This window comes from Mauremys reevesii, linkage group 1 (genome assembly GCF_016161935.1).
Source record: "Mauremys reevesii isolate NIE-2019 linkage group 1, ASM1616193v1, whole genome shotgun sequence".
Lineage (NCBI taxonomy): Eukaryota > Metazoa > Chordata > Testudines > Geoemydidae > Mauremys > Mauremys reevesii.
Genome location: NC_052623.1, coordinates 161,774,080 through 161,800,201, shown reverse-complemented (window position 1 = coordinate 161,800,201; position 26,122 = coordinate 161,774,080). Strand labels below are relative to the sequence as shown.

At 43.4% G+C, this 26,122-nt stretch overlaps 1 protein-coding gene across 3 annotated transcripts in view; it reads left to right on the top strand.

Annotated features, from left to right (window-relative positions):
- Positions 1-8,014: 8,014 nt before the first annotated feature.
- Positions 8,015-26,122, top strand: part of LOC120409601 (interferon-induced GTP-binding protein Mx1-like) — a 29,326-nt gene continuing 11,218 nt past the window's right edge. The window contains exons 1-8 of one of the 3 annotated variants that reach the window (XM_039548111.1): positions 8,015-8,210; positions 12,079-12,175; positions 16,286-16,478; positions 17,041-17,178; positions 18,134-18,288; positions 19,572-19,710; positions 21,031-21,229; positions 21,901-21,979. In XM_039548111.1, coding sequence (XP_039404045.1) covers positions 12,107-12,175; positions 16,286-16,478; positions 17,041-17,178; positions 18,134-18,288; positions 19,572-19,710; positions 21,031-21,229; positions 21,901-21,979 — 972 coding nt within the window. In that variant the 5' untranslated portion in view covers positions 8,015-8,210; positions 12,079-12,106. The other 2 variants (XM_039548100.1, XM_039548089.1) reach the window with 2 other exon arrangements.

Genomic DNA, 26,122 nt, shown 5'->3' with positions numbered 1-26,122 from the left:
AAAATATTTCCAATTTATGTTGGGTTTTTTTGATAACTATTTTTTTCTCAAAAGTGTTTGTAAATGTACTTGCAGCCCTGATTGGGAGTGTACGTTGATATAAATTGGAAAGTGATACTGTAGTTTTACTTGTAGCTAGTAAACAAGTAGTTTTATCTACAACTTGCTCCATCTCAATTGTTTCTTGCACCTTACTAGTGGCAGACTTTCGTTTTCTCTTTAATTGCCCTGATTAGTTTAGAGGGATAATTATATTTTAGAAAAGATAACATGCTTGATTTAACTGTGGAACTGCTTCCATTTTTTTTAAATTTATGGCTATGTGATGCATGTCTATAAAGTGTCAACCATTTATTCTTTTAGAAATACAGTACATTGTTCTGTAAAACAGGACAATATTTTAAGCAGCAGGACCTATGTTTGGTTTTTGTATAGGTAGCATGCTCATTCTAATTGTCATTGGTGAGCCCCAGCATCCCATCAGTGCAGTAAATGGCAAGGTTTGGCTCTGTATCATCTTAGATTACCTTGTTTACTGGAAGTAATATAGAGCCCGCTCCTAATTCCACTAAGACCAGTGAGAGCAAGGCTGATCCCTCATTAGGACCTTGATTCAGCTAATCATTTAACCACCTGTTTAAGTGCTTTGCTGAGCTTTGGGCCTAACTGGTAGTGTTCGTGTAGTGTATTCTTCTATGAATGTTAATAAAGCTGTAATAAAAATGTATTGTGCAATTTGAGTGGCTTGTCCTTATATGATTTAGCTGGTAAAGAGATTATCAAGCCCACTAGAGCAGTGGTTCTCAGGCTACGCAGAGGTCTTCCAGGGAGTACATCTAGAGATTTGTCTAGTTTTACAACAGGCTATATAAAAAGCACTAGCAAAACCAGTACAAACTAAAATTTCATACAATGACTTGTTTATACTGCTCTATATACTATACACTGAAATGTAAGTACAATATTTATATTCCAATTGGTTTATTTTATGATTAATTTATGAAAAATGAAGTATGCTATTGTCAGTACTAGTGTGCTGTGATACTTGTATTTTTATGTCTGATTTTGTAAGCAAGTAGTACTTTCAGTGAGGTGAAACTTGGAGTTACACAAGACAAATTATAAGCTCAGGAACCAACCCATGCAACAAACCTCGATGCCAACTCTGCCCACATATCTACACCAGCAACACCATCACAGGACCTAACCAGATCAGCCACACCATCACCGGTTCATTCACCTGCACGTCCACCAATGTAATATATGCCAGCAATGCCCCTCTGCTATGTACATCGGCCAAACTGGACAGTCTCTAAGGAAAAGGATAAATGGACACAAATCAGACATTAGGAATGGCAATATACAAAAACCTGTAGGAGAACACTTCAACCTCCCTGGCCACACAATAGCAGATTTTAAGGTGGCCATCCTACAGCAAAAAAACTTTAGGACCAGACTTCAAAGAGAAACTGCTGAGCTCCAGTTCATCTGCAAATTTAACACCATCAGCTCAGGACTAAACAAAGACTGTGAATGGCTTGCCAATTACAGAACCAGTTTCTCCTCCCTTGGTTTTCACACCTCAGTTGCTGGACCAGGGCCTCATCCTCCCTGATTGATCTAACCTCGTTATCTCTAGCTTGCTTCTTGCTTGCTTATATATACACCTGCCCCTGGAAATTTCCACTGCTTGCATCTGAAGAAGTGGGTATTCACCCACGAAAGCTCATGCTGCAAAACGTCTGTTAGTCTATAAGGTGCCACAGGATTCCTTGCTGCTTCTCAAGACAAATTAGACTCCTGAAAGGGGTCCAGTTATTGGGAAAAGGTTGAGAGAACATAAGAACATAAGAGAGGCCGTACCGGGTCAGACCAAAGGTCCATCTAGCCCAGTATCTGTCTACCGACAGTGGCCAATGCCAGGTGCCCCTGAGGGAGTGAATCTAACAGGCAATGATCAAGTGATCTCTCTCCTGCCATCCATCGCCATCCTCTGACGAACAGAGGCTAGGGACACCATTCTTACCCATTCTGGCTAATAGCCATTTATGGACTTAGCCACCATGAATTTATCCAGTCCCCTTTTAAACATTGTTATAGTCCTAGCCTTCACAACCTCCTCAGGTAAGGAGTTCCAAAAGTTGACTGTGCGCTGCGTGAAGAAGAACTTCCTTTTATTTGTTTTAAACCTGCTGCCTATTAATTTCATTTGGTGACCCCTAGTTCTTGTATTATGGGAATAAGTAAATAACTTTTCCTTATCCACTTTCTCAACATCACTCATGATTTTATATACCTCTATCATGTCCCCCCTTAGTCTTCTCTTTTCCAAGCTGAAGAGTCCTAGCCTCTTTAATCTTTCCTCATATGGGACCCTCTCTAAACCCCTAATCATTTTAGTTGCCCTTTTCTGAACCTTTTCTAGTGCTAGAATATCTTTTTTGAGGTGAGGAGACCACATCTGTACACAGTATTCGAGATGTGGGCATACCATGGATTTATATAAGGGCAATAATATATTCTCAGTCTTATTCTCTATCCCCTTTTTAATGATTCCTAACATCCTGTTTGCTTTTTTGACCGCCTCTGCACACTGCGTGGACATCTTCAGAGAACTATCCACGATGACGCCAAGATCTTTTTCCTGACTCGTTGTAGCTAAATTAGCCCCCATCATGTTGTATGTATAGTTGGGGTTATTTTTTCCAATGTGCATTACTTTACATTTATCCACATTAAATTTCATTTGCCATTTTGTTGCCCAATCACTTAGTTTTGTGAGATCTTTTTGAAGTTCTTCACAATCTGCTTTGGTCTTAACTATCTGCTCTAGATCTGTGGCTTGTGTTATATCTACCAGAGTTATACCAGACATGAACTTTTTGCTAGCTACTTAGGACTCATTAGTAGATACAATGAGCCTGATCCTTAGCCGATATAAATCAGCATAGCTCCACTAACTTCAATGAAGCGCTACTGATTTACACTTGGTGAGTATCGGCTCTCTATAGGTGATATCCATACTGCAGAAGTACATAACCTCCCTTCTGCAGGCTACATTGCCCATAAAGCTGTAGAGGCAGCATCCTGACCACATCCTTTTGGGTTCTCACTTGGCTACAAATAAAGGCATTAAGACAACATACAGGTAAATCATGTTATGAGGAACTCCTCTCAACTGGATTTTGATACTTTGCTGGAGCAAGGAATGCTGTTTAGAGAGGTATTTCCACACAAGCCATTATCTACAGGGCCCTGTAGCACATAGGAGTGAAGTGTCTGTTATCCTCATTCTCCACGGTAAAAATCCAAACTTGCTGGTCTTGCTTCACCTTCTGTCACAAGAAGCAGTGGCTTAAGCAGATCATGGCTCACCCTTGACCATTTAAGTAAGTTGCAAGGACAGGAGCTAAATTCTGTCCTATTTCGTGGTAACACAGTGTAGAGAGAGCTGGCACAAATGACTCATTTAAAAATATTGAATCTGCTGCAACTGATTTTCCTCTTTAACTGTGTTGTGTAAGAGAATAAAACGCATTTCAAATCTTGACATGGCTATTAATACTTTTTTATTCTTATGGCTCCTATTGAAGGACCTTCTGATGAAGAGCTATGAGAACAATTAATCAGGTATCGGTGGTGCATAAAACAATATTTACATTGATCAATAACTAATTCTCTGGGTCCTGAATGTAATCTCATGAATTTTATGCTACTAATCTCAAAGTAGGAAGTTTTATTGAGCTATTAGAAGGAACAAAAATACAGGAAAGGAAAAAGATTTAATAACCAAAAGGCACAACCTCATATCCTTACCTAGAACTTACACAGTCTTTGCTCAGGCACAATTGCTCAGGCAAAAATCCCCTTGATTTAAGTCAGATTGAAAGAATAGCAAGTGAAGAAGCACCCTCGGGTATGCATAATGCTTGTTTAGAAATGAACAGGCAGGTTCAAAAGTTCCAGCCATTCTGACTAGCTGCAGCTGAAATGCTGAAAGAGACTAGAAATAAGGGGGTTAAGGTTGGATCTCTTGAATATCATTCCAGTGAGAACAGCTTGTCCATTCCTAGAAACATTGGTTTCATTTCTCCACTTTGATGTAAGACAGCAAAACTGTAGTTATAAGGATACAGTATGAGAAGGCTGTTTTACTGAGGGAGATTCTCAGCAGCAGAAGAAATGGTAGAATCATTTGATTCCCCTGTATTAAATGTTTTCAGTTGTGCTGTCAACAATTCTTTTCACTTAGACAAGTTTTTTTTTAATTATATAAAGAGTAATGGGGTGGACATGGAGGTGCAAGCTCAGGGAATACAGCAGAGTTGAGCTAGTAAAAGTGAAGGTTACAGGTTACTTTATTCTTTGCTATAAAAGTTATCTATGGTATCAGTTCATCCTGTTTGTTCCATCATAGTTTCCACATAGCTCAGTTGCAGTAAGTCTTTCCATTTCTCCTAATGAATTTGTGACAGATTTACCAATCTGCCTGAGCCTTCAGGTGATCAGGCTGAGGCTGCAGGATCTTTAGGGCAGGAGATGAAGGAGCACACCAAGTGACTAAGTTTAAAGCTTTATTAACCAAATAACAGCTGAGGCTGGCCAAGCCTGGGTGTAACAGAAGAAGAAGAAGAGGGGGAAGGGTAGATGGGAGTTCTGCCCTGTGCACAGGTTGTCTAGGGTCCGCTGTAAATCTCTGACTTGCTTCAGCTCTCTGGAGGGTTTTACGCCCTGGGTGTTTTCGTCCAGGGACCCTTGTCCCCCATGCTCTCGGTACCAGTCCAAACCGGCCTTTTGCGGCTCCCTTAGTTTCCCCAAAACACACCGGTCTCAGGGTCGCGAGACGGTTGTTTTTCAACTCACTGACCTTCGCAGTCTTACAAGTTTTGCACCCCTTCAATTCTGTCTGGCTCAGTTCTCCTTTCTCATGGCTAGCTGGGGTGAGCTACAGGCTTCTGGCTGTTTGGCAGCAGAGAGCTTGATTGTGTGCACTGGCCTGGGGCTGCAGTTTCGTTCCTTATCTTTGGGCCTAGCTGGATCGTCGAGTTAACCTGTTCCTTTCTCCTTTCCTCCTCCTCCGGCCTCTTGTAACCTGCAAAGAAATCTTCCATTCCACACTCACACCTTCAGCCCTTCCCAAGATACTTTCTGATGCATACAAAGGCATTAGCAATATACAACGCTGGTGCTTACCCAGGGGAACCCAATGGGGGCGGATATGGTATTGTGACAAATTCATTCTTTTGAGTCACATTTCCATAGAAGGGTATTTGGTTTTGTACCCATAGTATTGAAATACATTTGTCAGCTGTATTTGGGAGATTTCAAATACACCTCTACCCCGATATAACGCTACCCGATATAACACAAATTTGGATATAATGCGGTAAAGCAGTGCTCCAGAGGAGGAGGGGGGGGGCTACACACTCCGGTGGATCAAAGCAAGTTTGATATAACGTGGTTTCACCTATAATGCAGTAAGATATTTTGGCTCCTGAGGACAGCGTTATATCGAGGTAGAGGAGTATATGACCTGTTAGACTGGACTAAGGCAGAAAGATATCTGTGTGGGCCAGTCTGATACTTTTCCATTGGATAGTACCTTACTCTGCAAAAACTCCAAGTCAGATCAATGGAGCTACTTGTGGAGTAAGGTACTACTCAGCATGAGTAAAGGCATCACAATCTGGACCTATACTTGCTATTTTAAAAAAATTAAATTATAAGAACTGTTCCTATGAAGGATAATGATGAAACCACCACTATCCAAACTGATACATTAGCTCCTTATGTTTGACAAAAATTAGCTACTCATTATGTTTCAGCCAGAGCTAATGTGTGTATTTTAAACCATCTGCTTCTGAGTCTGTGGTCACTGCCTTCTCTCCCCGGGTGTTCCTAGCTGACCACTGAGGCAGCACTCTGGAGGGTTTTCCCATCTCAATGATACTGGGAGTGCTGATGCCCTAGGGTATGTGCTACCTGGAAAAGAGAGAACTGGAGCATGAGGATTCAGCAAAATTCCTAAGTGACCTAGAAACCTAAATCCCACTGAAAATCTCATTCCCAATTTTGCTCCCATCCCTTGCTCCTGTAACTTGTTCTGTATTACCTAAGCTGTTCTATTGATGTCACTGGAACTGCTCAACAGCAGCAACAGTGGCATATCTGGGCCCTGAGAAGGCAGGTGTGACGTGGGCAGCTGGAGCAGAATATGCAATACACACTTAAGAGTCTGTCTACACAGTGGCAGGGCGGTGTAATTCCCAGATCACCTTGTGATTGCAGCATCCACATACCTTATCACACACAGGTCGGCTCCTGTGCCCATGAAGAGTCTCATGAACTTGAGTGGAGCTCTGGTAAGTTGCAGGGGACTTCCTATGCATGGTAAATTTGGAGAATTAGGGCCTAGATCAGCCAAATATTAAAAAATAGGCCCACTACTCAGCATCTTCCATCAAAGAGAAATTGACCCTAGTTATTTATCTTTAATATTCTTGGGGGGGGGGGGGGGTTGCCTCATGCTGCCTTAATTGTGTACAGTAAATACAAACTGCAAATCATTTCTGCCCAGTGCAATTTCTGTAGACTTAATAGATTCCAGGGCTGTAAGGGACCTTGAGAGGTCATCAAGTCCAGTTCCCTGCCCTCATTGCAGGACCAAATATTGTCTAGACCATCCTGGATAGACATTTATCTAACCTACTCTTAAATATCTCCAGAGATGGAGATTCCAAAACCTCCCTAGGCAATTTATTCCAGTGTTTAACCACCCTGACAGGAACTTTTTCCTAATGTCCAACCTAAACCTCCCTTGCTGCAGTTTAAGCCCATTGCTTCTTGCTCTATCCTTAGAGGCTAAGAGGAACAAGTTTTCTCCCTCCTCCTTTTAGATAGACACCCTTTTAGATACCTGAAAACTGCTATCGTGTCCCCTCTCAGTCGTCTCTTTTCCAAACTAAACAAACCCAATTCTTTCAGCCTTCCTTCATAGGTCATGTTCTCTAGACCTTTAATCATTCTTGCTGTTCTTCTCTGGACCCTCTCCAATTTCTCCACATTTCTTGAAATGCGGTGCCCAGAACTGGACACAATCCTCCAGTTGAGGCCTAACCAGTGCAGAGTAGAGCGGAAGAATGACTTCTCGTGTCTTGCTCACTACACACCTGTTAATGCATCCCAGAATCATGTTTGCTTTTTTTGCAACAGCATCACACTGTTGACTCATATTTAGCTTGTGGTCCACTATAACCCCTAGATCCCTTTCTGCCGTACTCTTTCCTAGACAGTCTCTTCCCATTCTGTATGTGTGAAACAGATTGTTCCTTCCTAAGTGGAGCACTTTGCATTTGTCTTTATTAAACTTCATCCTGTTTACCTCAGCCCATTTCTCCAATTTGTCCAGATCATTTTGAATTATGACCCTATCCTCCAAAGCAGTTGCAATCCCTCCCAGCTTGGTATCATCTGCAAACTTAATAAATGTACTTTCTATGCCAACATCTAAGTCATTGATGAAGATATTGAACAGAGCCAGTCCCAAAACAGACCCCTATGGAACCCCACTTGTTATACCTTTTCAGCAGGATTGGGATCCATTAATAACTACTCTCTGAGTACGGTTATCCAGCCAGTTATGCACCCACCTTATAGTAGCCTCATCTAAGTTGTATTTGCCTAGTTTATTGATAAGAATATCATTTGAGACTGTATCAAATGCCTTACTAAAGTCTAGGTATACCACAACCACTGCTTCTCCTTTATCCACAAGACTTGTTATCCTATCAAAGAAAGCTATCAGATTGGTTTGACATGATTTGTTCTTTGCAAATCCATGTTGGCTATTCCCTGTCACCTTACCACCTTCCAAGTGTTTGCAGATGATTTCCTTAATTACTTGCTCCATTATCTTCCCTGGCACGGAAGCAAACTAACTGGTCTGTAGTTTCCTGGGTTGTTTTTATTTCCCCTTTTTATAGATGGGCATTATATTTGCCCTTTTCCAGTCTTCTGAAATCTCTCCTGTCTCCCGTGATTTTCCAAAGATAATAGCACTACCTTGTAAGATTCTTTCACAGAGAAGCTCCTGTGGTTTGTTTCATTTCTCCTGAACTGTGTCACAGAAGTTGGGTGGAGCTAATGAGCACTGTATAGCCAAAAGCATCAAGAGTATTAGCAGTTCCCTCTCAGGTTAACATCTGAAACAGGTAAGAACCTTTCTCCTATGTTCCTTCTCAATTAATCACTTACCCCTGCAGTGTGGACATCTGTGCTTTTTCTGTTGCAAGAGAGAGGAATTACTTTTGGTAGCCAGATGTGGGTAACACAAAGAGCCGCTACTAGGGAGCCTGAAACAAAGTGATATAACTGCGAACAAACGTTTTTTCTCTCACTAGACAAAAACAAATGACTCTGTATTGTAAAATCTCTACTACTAGCATAACGTTGCAGGGGGAAATGCCGTTTCTATCTTAAGAGGATGTTTGTGGGAGGAATCGCTAATGATTGTTAATTAGATTTTTAAAACAGGAGATTGTAATGGTATTTGATGGAGTTGATATCCAGTGTTTTACATAGCCTTACAGCATAGGTAACCTCGCGGCTAGCGAGAGAGAGTGTATCACATTGTGAGACAAACGATAGCACTATGTACATTGCCTTAACTTAGTTTCATTTTCAGCTGCAGTCTCTCGGGGATTCAGGGAAACCAGATGAATACCTCTGAAAGCTCAAATAAACAGAGGAGAGAAAACATTACTGTGATTACAAGGAATTGCCCTCTGCTATTGGGAGCATTACAGCATTATGTCACAGGTGTAGGAGACAGTGAGGGCGCTGCACTGTGATGCTGAGATCACGCCTCCTGGTTAGTTTCGTTTCTGCTATTTGCTGTGGAGGAAGCTGCGGAGAGTTAGTGACGTAGAGGCTGCTGTTGCTAACACTAGTGAAAATCAGGAGAAACACAGCTGAGTTCAGTAGAATTACACCCGATTTCCACCAGTGTAACGGATATCAGAATTTGGCCAACCAAGCACACGCCAAAAAAGAGCTTGGATTGGAGCTACCAAATTTCTGACAGTTTCTGAAATAAGTAAGATGTAAGTAGGAGAGTTTTTATTTTCTACCACAGCTCTCTTTGTACCTCTCCTCACTTGTATGATGATCTAAAAGTTTGTATAAATAATTATACTGTTAGGAGAGAGTGTATTTTACATATGTAGCCCTTTGGCAGTGGTACAGGAGCCACTGCCTAGGATTCTGCAGCGAGAGTTTGAATAAATTGTTATGCATAGAGGTTGTTTCACTGGAATAATATAAAAATTTCTGTTTTGCTTTCAATACTACCCGGTCTGCTAGTAGCCTAAAAATACAGGGCAAAAGATAATGACTGGTCCTTAACTATATAGGTAAAATTCTTGGGAGCCAAAGATTTTGGTTATTCTAGCGCTCAGAGGTTACCTTAGTTTCCCTAAGTTCTGTCAAAGAGAAGGATGGAGATGTGTAAGACAGATAGGGTTGCCAACTGTCTAATCGCACAAACTGAACACCCCCTGACCCACCCCTGCTCTGCCCCTTCTGAGGCCCCACCCCCACTCGCACCATCTCCCCTCACTCCATTGCTCGCTCTCCCCCACCCTCCCTCACTCTCACCAGGCTGGGGCAGGGAGTCGGGGTGGGGGTGAGGGCTCTGGGGTGGGGTCAGGGATGAGGAGTTTGGGGTGCAGGAGGGAGGGGTGGGCTCTGGGAGAGAGTTTGGGTGTGGGAGGGGACTCCGTGCTGTGGGAGGGGGTTCAGAGTGCAGGCTCCTGGTGGTGCTTACCACAGCTCCCAGAAAGTGGCCCCTAGGCCAGGGGTTTTCATAACAAAATTTTTCGTGGCCACTCCCAACAAATTTTCCTAAAATTCTTAATTAGCATTAGGAAAAACTTATAAATATGCACATCTACATGTCCAAATCATTGTAATTTATTTATGTTGAGTTTTTTTGTGGACTCAATAATAAAAATAATATACAGTTGTATTTTGGTGCTCCTTGTCCCCGCTGCCTTCCCTGGGCCTCCACTGATCCCCCGGGCCTCCACTGCCTCCCCCAGCCCCCCATCACCCCAACTCCCTTCCATGGCCTCTGACCTCTCTCTTTGCCTCTTGACCACAGCACCAGATAAGGCCTGTACTGCTGAAGCCCCATCAACCTGTGCTGAAGCCCACATCCAGAGCCATATGCAGGGGCGGCTTTAGCCATTTCGCCGCCCCAAGCATGGCGGCAAGCCGCAGGGGGGCACTCTGCCAGTCGCTGGTCCCACGGCTCCGGTGGCCCTCCTGCAGGCACGCCTGCGAATGCTCCACCGAAGCCATGGGACCAGCGGACCCTCCACAGGCACGTCTGTGGGAGGTCCACCGGAGCCGCCTGCCGCCCTCCCGGCGACCGGCAGAGCGCCCCCCATGGCATGCCGCCCCAAGCATGCGCTTGGCGTGCTGGGGCCTGGAGCCGTCCCTGGCCATATGGCTGGAGCAGGGGTGGGGGGCTGAAGCCCAGAAACTGCTGCCAGAGTCCCAGGGCTCTTGAGGGGGATGGGGCTGAAGCCTGCCCCCAGAGCCCCTCAGCACTTCAGGAAGAGGCTGCTGCTTTGTCCCCTCCCACATCTCTGCCGAGGAGGCTGTCGTGGCCACAGAAAAACCCCTTGGTGGCCACAGCCACGGTGACTACATTTGAGAAACACTGCCCTAGGCGCATGAATGGCCAGGGATGCTCTGTCACGGTCCTGGCCAATGGGAGCTGCGGAGCTGGCACTCGGAGCGGGGTGGGAGGGAGGAGTGCACGGAGCTTCCCTGGCCACCAATGTACCTGGCGGCCGCAGGGCCCTGACAGCCACTTCCGGGAGCCATGTGGAGCCAGGGCAGGTAGGGAGCCTGCCTTAGCCCGAGCCCTAGTCCCCCGCTGTGCTGCCGACCGGACTTTTAATGTCCCAATAAGCGATGCCGACCAGAGCTGCCAGGGTCCCTTTTTGACTGGTCATTCTGGTTTAAAAACAAAACAAAACACGGATGCCTGGCAACCGTGGCAATACTCCTAGCATGTGCCAGGTAAAGGTCCTCTTTCTCTTTAAGTAATTACTTGTTAGCAGGTGTTACTGTATGAGAACCCAAATGACTTATCTGACAGAAATCTGGATTATAGGGAAATAGCACAGAATCCACTGCAAACAACTCTGAGAATCTAGATGAAATGAGCAGGCGACACGATGTATATTAAGGATGTTTTGAAAAACACTCTTTACAAAATGTATTTCTATATGGTTAGTAAGCTTCCTTAAAAAAAAGAGCGGGGGGGGGGGGCAGATCCTCAACTGCTATAAATCAGTGTAGCTAAGAATTTTAGATTTATTAGTCCTCATTGGATCAAGTGATGGTTTATGTGTGTGATTATATTTTGTCAAAAGAAACTGAGATTTGTTAATAGGAATGTTATGGTATTTCCAGCTTTTTAAAAAAACCCTGTTTGCAGCTGCAAAGTAAATGTTTTATTTCTTATGATGACCATGATAGCTGGTGCTGTTAACTTTATCTGGGTGGACCATAAATCTTGATATATGGATTCTTACTACAGGTCCTAATTTTGGCCTAGTTTACTGTATCTTATGGGGAGGAAACAATAAAAGTACCCAAGATCTTCCCAAGACACTGCTGATAATGGCTAGAGTTGTTCACTGTTGTTCAGTGGTTACGTATGATAATTCTGGGGGACTCAGATCGTGCAGTAGGCCCAAACAACTTGTTTATAAAATGAAGTATGCTGTGTAACAACAGTTTATGAAGAACTAATTAGAACTTAAATATTTACTCCACTTCTGTTCTTTTAGTCCAGTAAGGTTGGAGATAATGGGCTAGATCCACCACCAGCTGATGTAAATTTAGTGTTTTGATTTCAGTGGAGCTTCCTAATTTACAGTAGCTGAGCATCTGGCCTAATAAGATTTTAGCAGATTGGTATATGAGCTAAATTAACAATGCTCTTTTGATTATGAAATGTGGCCATATTTTTCGTAAGGCCTAATGACTTGATTTTTATCCTAGGAAAACATCCTGAAGACTCCAGTGTAGCATGATGTCTGGGAAGAATGTCAAGGGAGAGAAAAAAAACCCATCTCCCATGGTGAATAACAAAGCACAGGTGAGTGACAAATATGTATTTGGAGGACCATACACTGAAATTTGCAAGGACTATACAGCCATCATTTTGATGAAATACAAGGCCAGATATTTGGCTGGTGTATGGTGGGCATAGCTCCACTGAAATCTGCTGTATTAACTACGCACGTAGTATTGGACATTGGTTTCATCGTCAGTCAACAAGGTTTGTGAGAATGGTGTATATGCGTACATCCTCCTCTCTGGAGAGCTTAGGAGGTGGAAGCAGAGCTGTGCCTCCAAGCAGAGAAGCTCTGGGATGTTCTGTTTGTGCAGAGCTGATGCAAGCCGAATGCCTCAGGTAGCGCTAGGGAAAGGCGTATGCTGAGTAGCATTCCTAGCATGTGCTAGCGTAAGGTGCAATGGACTTGCTACCAGAAGCTCTTGGGCAAATAGTGAAGGTAGAGCCCTGGCCATCTCACCAATTGGTCTGGTCACAATCCCTTGCATTGTGCCAGTTGTGCTAGTGAACCCTCTTCTCTTACTGCTCTTCCCAGGAGCACTAATCTCAGCGTTCTGCCGGGGTCCCAAGTGGATGCTCTGGAAGGGGGAGGGACTGACAAGGCCCTCCGTCCCTGCACATCCCCAGCACACCTGCACTGGGCAAGCCCAGATTTAGCCCTAACTGTTAATAGTCTCAGTGCATGTTATTTAAGAACTTTTGCTAGTTTCCTGCTGTGTAGGAGAAATGCGATTAATTATACATAGAAAATGCTTGAGTCTTCAGGCTCACTTTGGGTATCTGCTTTTAAAAAAAATCTCCGTTTTGGAATGTGTAGTAACTGCACGGTATTGTCAGTTCTTGTTAGTGCTCGTGGAAGGTGCTGGAATGACAGCCCTAGTGACTGAAATGCTTTTAGCCACAGAACAGTTACCCTGTGGGCACTAGCAGCAGCAGCATATGTTTCCCCAGAAGGCCTTGCCAATGTATCCCAACCCTTTTCTGCAGGGACTGCCTCTCAGGGTAAAAGTGTCATTCAGTTTCTGTGGCCATTCCGACTTAGGCCCCTCCAGTGAGAGTGCTAACCAGAGAACCGATCCGTGCCAGTCGTGGTGTTTGCTTTTGTGGGGTGGACACCAGTTGGGGACTGGACGGCAATGCCCAGCTCATTTCACTCGGGCAGCTGAATAGTTAGTAGATGACAATAACTGTGGGCACTTCTGAAGGCTGCTTAACGGTCTTCGAACCTCTCAGTGTTGATCTAACTGTGCAGCATAATGCACTAGACTGAGTGTGTGCCCCCTTTCTATCATATCCCTCGTCAGTTAGGAAAGCTCATCAGAGAAGGGTGGAGAAAAAGCCACCAAATAATCTCCATATGAGCCTTCAAAGTTGGAGCTGTTTTGAAATTGAAATACCTTAAAATAATTATTGGGGTACAAGCAGGGAGGCTTTCAGGCAAGGGATTGTGTGAGGCTGGTAAGTGCGGGGTCTATTACAAGAGTGGGTGGGGCAGGCTCTGGCCTGCAATGTGCAGGAGGTCAGACTAGATGATCATGATGATCCCTTCTGACTTTAAAGTCTTAAGTCTATGAATGGGATGGGCAGAGCCATGTTAGAGCTTTGGGGGCAGAGAAATGTGAGTGCCCTTTATAAAGCACTATTGGTTGGTATTTGACTTGTTTATCTGTACAGAAATGCCACGCTGTCCTTGTGTCAGAGATGTGTGGTTATACAGAGCTATTTTATGTATCTGGGTCTACAAATTGACAAGAGGTGCCTAGCTGATACATTAGGCATCTCCAACGGCAATTCAAAACACTAGTACCGATGGAATCAATACAAAGAGAAACCACAGACAAGAATGATGAAACAGATTAAAAGGACTCCCCCCATTTTCCCCATGCCTCACCCACCCCTTGAGTAATCTTCCCAGCCTCACCAGCCCTCTTAAGAAGATGTGTCTTCCAAGGTGCTCTGAATATCAACAGATCAGACTGTTCTGAACCAAATAGCTGGGAGGATCTGGGTGCATTCCAAAGGGAAGGGGTCCTTATGGAAAAGGCCCTGCCAGCTGTCCCACTGTCTCATCCTGAGGTGGACGGGGTCTAGCTGAAGCACCTCCTTACATTTCAACTGCAGCAGGGATGGCACGAGAAGGGACGTAGTCTCCCAACCTGACACATTGAGATATGTGGGTTTTGTTATTCGCAATATATATGGAATACACAGTTTTTCCCAATATTATGTATTTTAGTGTCTCAGGGAGTATCCGTCACTGTAGCAATCACTCTTTTTACTACAGAGCTGTTTATAGCACACTGCTGCAAAAAAACTCCTGGCATAATGCTGTGTACCTGTGATGTTCCCCAGGGTACAATCTGGACCATTGGACAGCTGTCTCCTCCCCCCTCAGCTCTCTAGCCTGGGATGACTTTTACACTGCTTAGCTTCCACCCCTTGGTGCTGCTCTCACACAGCTTTTAGCATACAAAATCATTCCACTGGATTATAGGAATGTTTCTAGCAAGCCACTCCTGAATTATGTACAGGGTGACACCAGCAAATTCTTAGTCCTAGCCTTGCTGCCCAGAAATGTGCATCTTCTACTGTTCAGTACCCTCCTGGACAGTACAAGCTCATACATAGTCCGTCATTTCAACAAAGGAAAATGATTATGCCCCAGTCTTGTTTTCTCAAGTAGAGGTTCCCAAACACTTCAATCCTAATGTACACTGGTGTTGTGGAAAATTGACTACACGGTTGATTTTAGATCAGACAGCCTGAGGCACCTTTATTTCATACAAGCATATATGCAGGGAGAGTCAGCATGGCCCCACGCTGCTCTACCCTTTACAAATTTCATCAAGCTTATAAAGGCTAAAACCGCAAACTATAATTCGATACATTGCCTTATTTGGAATTAATATTTTGCAAACAAGCAAGCCACCTCACTATTTTCCATTTTAGGTTTTTCCTGTTATTGTTCTTTGGCAGTCAAGTTGGTGATCTGACTGTCTTAACGACCCCTACCTTGCGGTTACATTGTGCAAAGGCTCTTGCCACATTCTAATTGTCACAAGCTGAGCTGGCACATATGGGGTCCTCTTTTGTCCCTCTCCCTAGTTCCCCTTTTCCTGGCTTCTTGCTTTCCCAGTGCCCCTTGTACAGATAAACAAGTTTAGCAGAAGTTTAAACCTTTTGCTCTTATATAGCAATTGTTCTAGCTACAGGCCTTGGGCCTGCGAGCCAAGGGGGGTTAAGGTACGCTCAAAATTCTGGGCCTATAAGCGGGTTGGAGGGGATATTTTCCCTATCACTGGTTTAGATAAAACAAAATAAAACGAGTTTATCAACTCTAGAAAGATGGATTTTAAGTGATGAGGCAGAAAAGTCAAATTGGTTAAAAAAGAAATAAAAAGATAAAAATGCAAGCTAATTCCTAACTTTACCAAGTTAATACTATAAAAGCAAAACGGTCTGTGTCACCATAAGCTGCAGTAAATTTCACAGGCTGGGTCTCCTTCCAGCCTGAGACCCCTCACCCTGTTCAATGTCCTTCAGGAATTTGTTGATGCTGTGAGCAGAGAGATAGGAGGAGGACAGGTGATGTGGTGGTCACTGTCTCTCAGTTTTATACTCCTCTCGCCTCTTTGAGGATCCCCCCCTCGCTGGGGTGCAGACATACAGCCTTCTGTATAGGTGAGGTTTGAACCATCTCTGAGATAAAATGTAAATTTCTTGTTTATACCTTCTCCTGTGCTGGAGAATGACTGCTTAAGCTGGTGATAGCTTTTTAACACCTTGTTGGTGTGCCAGTTTGTCTTTGTCTCTGAGTAACTTGTTTGTGGGTGTTACCCAGAATTACAGCGTATTTCAGTAAGGAATCATACAGTAGAAACTTATACATTTACACATAATGTTGCTACACATTTCAACAGGATAATATTCAGTAGATTATGAATTTTCAAATTATACCTCAAGGCATACTTTGCACAAAATATATCATAACCTTTATAAAAGTGGTGAACATGGGGTACTGGGTGTCACAGTATCTCATCACTTATGCTGTGTCTATATTTGTAGAGACCTTTTATTGAAACTGGAGGTCAAGGTCCTTCTTCCATTTATAAGCAATTTTTTTTTTATCAGAAAGCAGAACTCACCTTGTGCAGTCAATATGAGGAGAAGGTTCGTCCCTGTATTGATCTCATTGACTCCCTGAGAGCCCTCGGAGTAGAAAAGGATCTGGGTTTGCCAGCAATTGCAGTGATTGGAGACCAGAGTTCTGGAAAAAGCTCAGTTCTAGAAGCCCTGTCCGGAGTTGCTCTTCCTAGAGGCAGTGGTAAGAATTTACCTCTCAGCTTTTCATGTCAGAAATCTGACATTTCCCTGGGTCACAGTGGTGTGTTGTTCTGTAAGGGTGCTGGAGGACTGCTTTGAAATGCGGGGGAGAGGGGAGCCTGTGATCTGGGAGACTGAGCGTGGGGCTGCAAGGCAGGAGACCTGGGCTATGTTGTCAGCTCTGCCAGGGACTTCTCATGTGACCTTGTACAACTCACTTCACTTCCCTGATCTTCAGGTACCCCTTTCTGCAAAATGAGGAAAGCTGCAATATATTAACACACCTATGTAATGAACTTTGAGTTCTTCAGATGAAGCGCACACAGAGCCTACTCTAGAGGTTCTTCAACTCCAGTGGAAAGACTATTACTGCAATGAATATTACATTTGAGCCCTACTATTGTGTAATGGCAAAGTCGTAGTAGTACCTTTTGAATACGATACATGTGGGGAAAAAAGCTAAAGACAATATGCTGGTACTGTATTTCAATGGCTTCCAAAGAGGAGGGAAACATGTTTCATTCTTCATACATGACTGGTGCTTTGTTTGTTTAATTTGATAGGTATTGTTACCAGATGTCCTTTAGAGCTCAAACTGAAGAAAGTGCATTACACGCAGGAATGGAAAGGAAAAATTACTTACTTGGAGATAAAGCAAGAACTGAATGGTCCTTCAGAAGTGGAAAAAGAAATAAGGAAAGGTAAATGTAACCTGGGACGTAAATAACATGCTTTGAATCTTGTATTTCCTTGTGGCCCTGATTCTGCAATGATGTCTGTGTGGACACAGGAGCTTCTTGCAGCATTGAGGCCTGCGTTTGCAATGACATCATAAAAAGTGGGGATTTTTCACTCTTCTGTTCTGGATGTTTGTGCCTAGTTAAGACATTATCACTTACGCTTTTCTATAGCTCCATAAGAGTGCATAGTGCTTACAATAAGTAACATTTGCAAGTGAGCTCCCTGCTGAGCTGGCCAAATAACAGATTTATTGGTTCACTGGTGAATTTTTGGGGAGGGGGAAAATCTTGTTTTGGGTCAAACTGAAAATGGTCAGTGAATTGGGAAAAAAAATTGTTTCGGGTCAAATAGAACATTTCCTTTCAACCAACTCGAAACTTGTTTATTTGATATCAGCCATTTGAATGGTTTTGAAATAAAATGGAGTTGTTTTGTTTTGAAATTTGTTTTACGTATTTTTAACTGAAACCATTTTTGCGAAATTGACATGAATTTGTGAAATGTTTTGGTATCGCCAAATCTACATTTCTCGCTCAAAAAAATGTGCGAAAAATTTCACCCAGCTCTACTCTGTGCTTCAAACCAGACATACACTTATGCTGGATGCTGACAGATTAGCAGCAAGCTTATGGTTTAGCACTCCACTGTTCTTTGAGCTGATATTTGCTATTCCCTTCCCTGGGCCAAGTCTTGGATATTGTCCTTTACAGTATAAAAAATGAAGACTGATCTTTATTATTTTATACTATATTTATAAATCTTCTTTCAAAGCTAAAATGAAGGGATAACTTTTCTGAGACCACATTTTATATAGAAATAAATTTAGCAATAGTTTTTTTTCTTAATCTACATCATTTTCTAGTCTAAATTCCATGACGAGCGTCTAATCGTTGCTTTTGTGTCTCCTTCCTCTAGCCCAGGATGCAATGGCTGGTGAAGGAGTGGGCATTAGCCAAGAATTAATTTCCCTAGAAATCAGCTCCCCAAATGTTCCAGATCTGACACTGATTGATCTGCCAGGGATTGCTAGGGTGGCTGTGGGAAATCAGCCAAAAGACATTGGAAATCAGGTAAAGTATGAAGCAATTCTAGACTGGGAAACTGATCAATGATGGCAAAAGAAATAAGTGTCTTAATCTGCATAATCTTCTGCTTAATGATGGTACAGAACAGACAGATACGTAATTTACCAAGAAGAATTAAGATATAACAAAACAGGGTTTTAGTGGAGGAAGTGCTAGCATTGAGAAGGATGTGCCATATACAAAAGAGGGGAAAACTCTAGGTTCTGTAGACAAGAATATTTGTTTGGAAATGTCTTTGTGCTCTAATGGAACCGTGTGTGTGTGTGCGTTCATTCACCTTGCAGAGGTTTCAGCAGAGCTGGTTACAGGGATTTTTGGCCCCCAGGAAGGTCATTTTTCCAGGCACCCATCCTGCTATCTTTCCTGTCCATCCCCATTAATTCTCCTCAATCTTTCCTTTTTATTTTCCATCCTTCCTTTTCCCTACTCTATTCTAATTGAAGGAGAAGGTGGTTGTTAGATTTTCTGTCCATTCAAAATCTCCCTTGGACTTAACCAGAACTGAGGGCATCTGATTTTTACAGCCTCAGTGGTGTCCCAAAAGCTGACTCTGCATTTTGGGGGGAAGAAAGAAGAATGGTCTAGAAAGCTTTTCTCATTCAAACACCGATGAGGATGATAGTCAACCCGCAGAAATTACTTTCTGTGGCTTCACTGAAATTTTTGATCTAGTGTTTTTATTTTAGTAATGACCCTCTGACATTTACACTGAGGCAAATGACTTCTCATTGTCTCTTTCAAAACAGTATTTTAAATGCATGGGAAGAGAAGGTGAACATCTGAAAATGGCATGCTCAGGGCTTCCTTATGCCCCAGCAACCCCTAAGAGTCATGGTCCTTTGAGGCCATGGGCATCTGGTATAAAATAGAGCAACTCTGAGGCTACCCTAATTTATGCTCAGTATCAGTCTACTGACTACCAGCCCCAAGATTGAGGGGAGACACAAGTGTTTTAAACTCATTTGCACTCATCCATCTCCTGAGCTGCCTCTCAGGATCTGGGCCTAAATGTTAAATTGTGAGACTTATCTTCAAGTTTTCAATAGCATCACAAAAAGCTAAAATTTGCTGTTGCTTAATCATTTCTAATTTAGTTCTAAGTATACCTGCTTGGACTTGTAAACCTATTACAGTAAAGACCATCATAATGCTAAATTCCTTCGAAAGCTATGAACTCTGGAAGAACCAAACCTACCACTTGTAATAGGACTTACTTCACATAGGCTGTGGTGGGTAATACTTTTATTACATTTCTTATTTCATTACAGATCATAAATCTAATTAAAAAGTATATTTGTAAGCAACAAACTATAAATCTGGTAGTGGTACCAAGTAATGTGGATATTGCAACTACAGAGGCCCTAAGAATGGCTAAAGAGGTGGACCCTAAGGGGGAAAGAACTCTAGGTAAGTAAAGATACATATATTTAAAAAGAAAATGGGATTGGGTTGTGCAAAAAGTCATTGTACTTGCAAAGAATGTTCAGTAATAAACACTGGAGAGGTTGAGCATTTTCTGCCAGTTACCCAGGTTGCTAAAAGAGTCATAGGAAAGCAGCAAAGGAACACAAGATTTGTATTTTGATGATGGACTTGCTATGATTTGAAATCCATGCAGGATTTTCCTATCAATGCTTCGTTTCAGAATCTGAATTTCAGATACAAAAACCACAAATGCTTTAGGGGAAAATGGCTAAAGGAGCGACAACCTTTGCCCCCGAATTTATGAGTGTTATCCTGTTTTGTAAAATGTTCCTGCAAATGTCTGTTCTGATACTTTGTAAGCCTAGAATCATTTGGGAGTTTCTTTTAATGACTCTCCAGAGAGAATATATTCTTGCGTGAAAGTCCTTTCCTGGGCACTCCATGGCACTTAGCCCTCACAAGTTCTTTTAAAATATATAGTGTAGTATGTAGAAATCTATGGAAAGAGGACATAGGTGCAAGTGTGCTACATTCATAGTGCATTAATAAGGTAGTAACATCAAGTATTCAAAAAGAAGTATATTTGACAGTGGGTCAGATCCTCCGTTTCAGTGGAGCTACTCCAATTTATACCAGTTGAGGATCTGGCCCTGTGTGTGGATAATGATATATACACACACATAAAACTATGTTAAGATGGAGTTCAGGTTGGGCGAATAGATCAGTAATTTACAGTAAGTAAAGATTACACTGATGTAATTATCCAAAAAATAGCCAAGCATTATAAACCAAGGAAATTCAGAGATAAGGTTAAACTTAGAAGAAATAAAAATGTTAGGATGTGGAAATCCACAGGTAAGGCACCCAAACAACCTTAAGTCTGACCTGTAGTGACGCCATGGAAAAGCTGTATGGTTATGACTGAGGCACTTTAGTGTCCCCAAGTTAAATTAAACTGATTTTTAAAGACACATTAGAATTTGTCTTTTTTCTTTCATGGTGAAAACTCTGTTTTGTTCCTTTACTGAGATTATTTAGGATATCAGATAATATGACACTAAGTGTTAAATTTCTTAAGGGCCTGTTTTAAAATAATTTTAATTCATCAACTAACCAATTTACTTGTAAATTCTTTAAAAAAAGAGAGTAAATGCTGTGATTTTTGGGGGGGGAGGGGAAAGGGGGGAGATTGGATCCCTGCTTTAAGTGCAAAAGTCAACTAAGTCCTAACTGTGGAAGCATGAGTGGTGCTTCCATCTATATATAATCTCTAAATACAATTATTCTTTTGTCACTTCACAGGGATTCTCACAAAACCTGATTTGGTCGACAGGGGAACTGAGAGCAATGTAGTTGACATCGTCCGAAATCTCAGCATCCCCCTGAGGAAGGGCTACATGATTGTTAAATGTCGTGGGCAGCAAGACATCCATGACAACTTGACACTGGCCTCTGCAATTCAGAAAGAGAGAGAATTCTTTGAGGAGCATGAATATTTTAGGTAGCTTTAAAATCAATACACACTGAATATTGGACAGGTTTTTCCCTATTAAGAGTTTTTAAAAAAATCAGACAATTGAGTAAATGCATGCCCTTATACATCTATGCAATGGTTAAAACCAGTCATCGGGACACATTATGAGTTGGACTATGCACACACAAAGGGAAGTAGATGGAGTAAGTATATGCCTCTACATGAGCTCTTCAGGCTTTGGGTGCAAACACACAGGAGTAAGTAGAGGTACTTGCTTGCTTACATCCCAACTGGAGCAGGTGAGTGGTGCCTTGGCTTTATCATCTTACTTGCCAGGATAGTCAGGAGTTCGCTTGTGGTTATGGCCATCAGTAAATTACCACCCGCTGAGGAGAAGGCGGAAGCAGGGGAGGAATTGTGACTCAGCGGTGTGTCTCTGTGTTATAGTGCCTCCTGGGGAGGTGCAGCTTACACACAACCTCTAGTTTAGCATTGTGCCTGAAGTCACAGTCTAGCCGTGTGGTGTTGTGCATATAGAACAGAGTAAATTCACTCATTCAGGAATAGAAGTAGTTCACTGACAATGGCATAGAGACTTTTGATACACTTGTAATTGGAGTAGTTTAGGGGGTAGCCTTTGGGATGAAAGGGAATTCTTTGGGAAGATATTATTTATTGTATTCTTTAATCTCTTTCAGTATTCTTTTGGAAGAAAGAAAAGCTACTATCCCACTTTTGGCAGAGAAACTTACGCAGGAACTGATAGAGCACATTAATGTAAGTTAGCAAACTTGGACTACTGGCTCTTTAAACTATTTGGTGAACACACAAAAGAGCAAATGTTGTTTGGCTCCTTTGCCAAGGTATTTATTTAAGCAGTGTAGTAGCAGGTCAGACCTTTCTGAAACCTTAACTAGCTTGTAGAAAATAAATATAAAGGAGACCTTTTCTCCTAAATTCATATCTTTGGCTAATGGTTTAGCACAGGGGTCGGCAACCTTTGGCACATGGCTCGCCAGGGTAAGCACCCTGGCAGGCCAGGCCGGTTTGTTTACCTGCCGCATCTGCAGATTCAGCTGATCACGGCTCCCACTGGCCGCGGTTCGCCGCTCCTGGCCAATGGGAGCGGCGGGAAGTGGCACAGGCCGAGGGATGTGCTGGCCGCGGCTTCATGCAGCCCCCATTGGCCTGGAGCAGCGAACCGCGGCCGAACCTGCAGACGTGGTAGGTAAACAAACCGGCCCGGCCTGCCAGGGTGCTTACCCTGGCGAGCCGCGTGCCAAAGGTTGCCAACCCCTGGTTTACCATAAAGCAATTTACAGATCTTTAAGAAGCATTAGGTACATTTTTTATATGTATCCCCTGATTTAAACCAGGGAGTAGGAGATCCATACCAGCTTTATGTCAATGCCTTATATATGGATAAAATAGTCTTGGCTAATCAGAAGTTTTGCACACTATTCTCTTAGAACGGGTTGCGGATAAAAACATTTTTGCCTCACCTTGTTAATACCAAGTGACAATTCACACTTTCAGTTGTAGGATAGTGATGACCCAGAATTCACTTCAGAAAATCGCTAGTAGAAAATTATAATTGTTCCATGCCGTATTATACATTTAAAACTTTTTTTAAATGTAAGTCGTCCCCCACCCCCCCAACAAAAATCAAACCTTTTACTTGGGACCATCTTACCAGTTGTTTTATTTCTTTTCAATGTGTAAGCACCTGGAGGATAATAGGGTTATCAGGAATAGTCAGCATGGATTTGTCAAGAAAAAATCATGCCACACCTACCTAATTTCCTTCTTTGACAATGTTACTGGCATAGTGGATAGGGGAGAAGCAGTAGCTGTTGTATATCTTGATTTTAGTAAGTCTTTTGACACAGTCCCACATGACATTCTCATAAACAAACTAGGGAAATGTGGTCTTAATGAAATTACTATAAGGTGGGTGCACAATTGGTTGGAAGACCATAGTCAGAGTAGTTATCAATGGATTGCTGTCAAACTGGAAAGGCATATCTAGTGGGGCCACATGGGTCAGTCTTGAGTCCAGTACTATTCAATATTTTTGTTAATGACTTGGGCAATGGAGTGGAAAGTGTGCTTATAAAATCTGTGGATGACAACAAGCTGGAAGGGGTTGCGAGTACTTTGGAGGACAGCATTAGAATTTAAAATGACCTTGACAAATTAGAGAATTGGTCTGAAATCAACAAAATGAAATTCAATAAAGACAAGTGAAAAGTATTTTGTTTAAGAAGGAAAAAACAAATGCATATGTGCAAAATGGGAATCACCGGCTAGGTTGTAGTACTGCTGTAAAGGATCTGGGGTTATAGTGAATCACAAACTGAATATGAGTCAACAACGTGATGCAGTTGCAAAAAAAAGTCTTAAATCCTTCGTGTATTAACAAGAGTGTCATATTTAAGACATGGGAGGTAATTGTCCTTCTCTACTTGGCACTGGTGAGGCTTCAGCTGGAGTACTGTGTCCAGTTCAGAGCACCAAACTTTAGGAAAGATTTGGGCAAACTGGAGACAGTCCAGAACAGAGCAACAAAAATGATAAAAGGTTTAGAAAACCTGACCTATCAGGAAAGGTTTAAAAAAAACTGGCTATGTTTAGTCTTGAGAAAATAACAGTGAGGAGGGACCTGGTAAGTCATCAAATCCAGGGCTGCCCAGAGTGGGGGGGCAAGTGGGGCAATTTGCCCCGGGCTCCACAGGGGCCCCCACAAGAATGGCTGAGGCTCCCTCCCCGGCCCCACCCGACCCCGCCTCCGCCCCTCTCCCGGAGCCTCAGCCCATCCAGGAGCGTCCCTGAACAGCGCTGCATGGTGACTCCGGCGGGGCTCCTGAGCTCTGCTCTGCTCAGAGCCGCGTGGTAAGGGGGCGGGGCTGGGAGCTCCAGTGGGGCCTGAGCTCCCTCTGCTCAGCCTGGAGCTCGCAGCCCCACCTCCTTATCACGCGTCTCTGAGCAGGAGGAGCTCAGGAGCCCCGCTGGAGCCATGCTGCAGCTGTTGAGGGTCGCTGCTGGATGTGCTGAGGCTCCGGGTGAGGAGAGCTGGGGGTAAGGGGCCGGGGTTGGGGGGGCGGGGGTTGGCTTAAGGGGCAGGAAGTCCCGGGGATAGTCAGAGGATAGAGAGGGGTCAGAGATTGGGGGCGGAGGGCGGTCAGGGGACAGGGAATGGGGCAGGTTGGATTGTGGGCGTTCCAGGGGTCTGTCAGGACTCAGTGAGGGGGGGGGGTGGATAGGGGTCGGGGCAGTCAGAGGACAGGGAACAGGGGTGGGGTCCCGGGGTGGTGGTTGAGGGTGGGGTCTCTGGGGGACAGTGAGGGGACAAGGAGCAGGATGGGGCGGGGATTCTGAGGGGGGGCAGTCGAGGGGCAGGAAGTGGGTGGGGGTCAGATAGGGGGCAGGGCCAGGCTGTTTGGGAGGCACAGCCTTCCCTACCCTAAAGCTCATTCAGCAGTTTGAGGCTTGCAGAAGAGCCAAGCTGTTAGCCCTAATGGAAAAGCTACCATCCCTTTCACTTCTCAAATGCCAAATTATAGTCTATATTTAATTTCAGTGCCATAGGGAGATTCATGTCAGGGGAGGGTAGCTTCATTTAAAATTAGCCACTGGGGGAGGGATCACATGAGAAGAGCAATATCCTTCCCAACCCTACCAAGGGAGGCCCCCCTCCCCCTACATTCCCTGAGGCTCCAGACAAACCCACAGTGACCGTCTCCAGTTTGTGAGGGATCCCATGGAGCCAGCCTCTAGGAAGCAGATAAATGCATGGAGGTTAAGTCCATTAATGGCTATTAGCCAGGATGGGTAAGGAATGGTGTCCCTAGTCTCTGTCAGAGGGTGGAGATGGATGGCAGGAGCGAGATCACTTGATCATTACCTGTTAGGTTCACCCCCTCTGGGGCACTTGGCATTGGCCATTGTTGGTAGACAGGATACTGGGCTGGATGGACCTTTGGTTTGACCCAGTATGGCTGTTCTTATGTTCTAACCTAAATGAACCCAAAGTTATGGAGACAGATATGAGTCAAGGAAGCCAGCAGAGTATCAGAAACCTGGAAAAATCTCTGACTGGATGGGCTCAGGCGTTTGGTCACAAGCTGAGGTGGTTCAAAAGTTTTGGATTTTTTTTAAGTAGAATTTTTTTATTGTTTCTTTAAACAATCAAACACAGCAAGCAGCAAATATTTGGCCACACACTTCTGAAACCCCAAACCATATTCAGGTTTTGGCAGACTAATTTCAGCTTTTCATTTAAAAAAAAAACACAACAAATTTTGAAGGAACGCGGACATTGTCCGTGATTTTTTTCTGCTTTTTAAAAACCCCTAGATTTCGATCCAGAAAAAGTTTTGACGGAAAATATTTGTCCAACCCTTTTAATGAGCTTCAGTGCCTTTTAGCACTAGCTGATGCTGAGAACCAGTGATACCTTGTAAAGAAGTTTTCTCAAAACTGGGTTTGTGCCGAGATGCAGAAGGTTTATTTTTCCCAGGGCCGCCCATGGGGGGGAGCAAGTGGGGCAATTTGTGCCAGGCCCCGCAGGGCCCCCCACGAGAATATAGTATTCTATAGTATTGCATTTTTTTATGGAAGGGGCCCCCGAAATTGCTTTGCCCCAGGCCCCCTGAATTCTCTGGGCGGCCCTGATCAAATCTGTTAAGGACTGTTATCAATTGTTCTCCATGTCCAATGTAGGTAGGACAGGAAGCAATGGGCTCAGTCTGCAGCCATGGAGATTTAGGTTAGATATTAGGAAAAACTTTCTAATTATAATAATAGTCAAGTTCTGGAACAGGTTTCCAATGGAAATTGTGGAATTACTATCACTGGAGGTTTTTAACAACAGGTTAAACAAACACTGGTCTGGGTTGGTCTAGGTTTACTTGGTCCTGC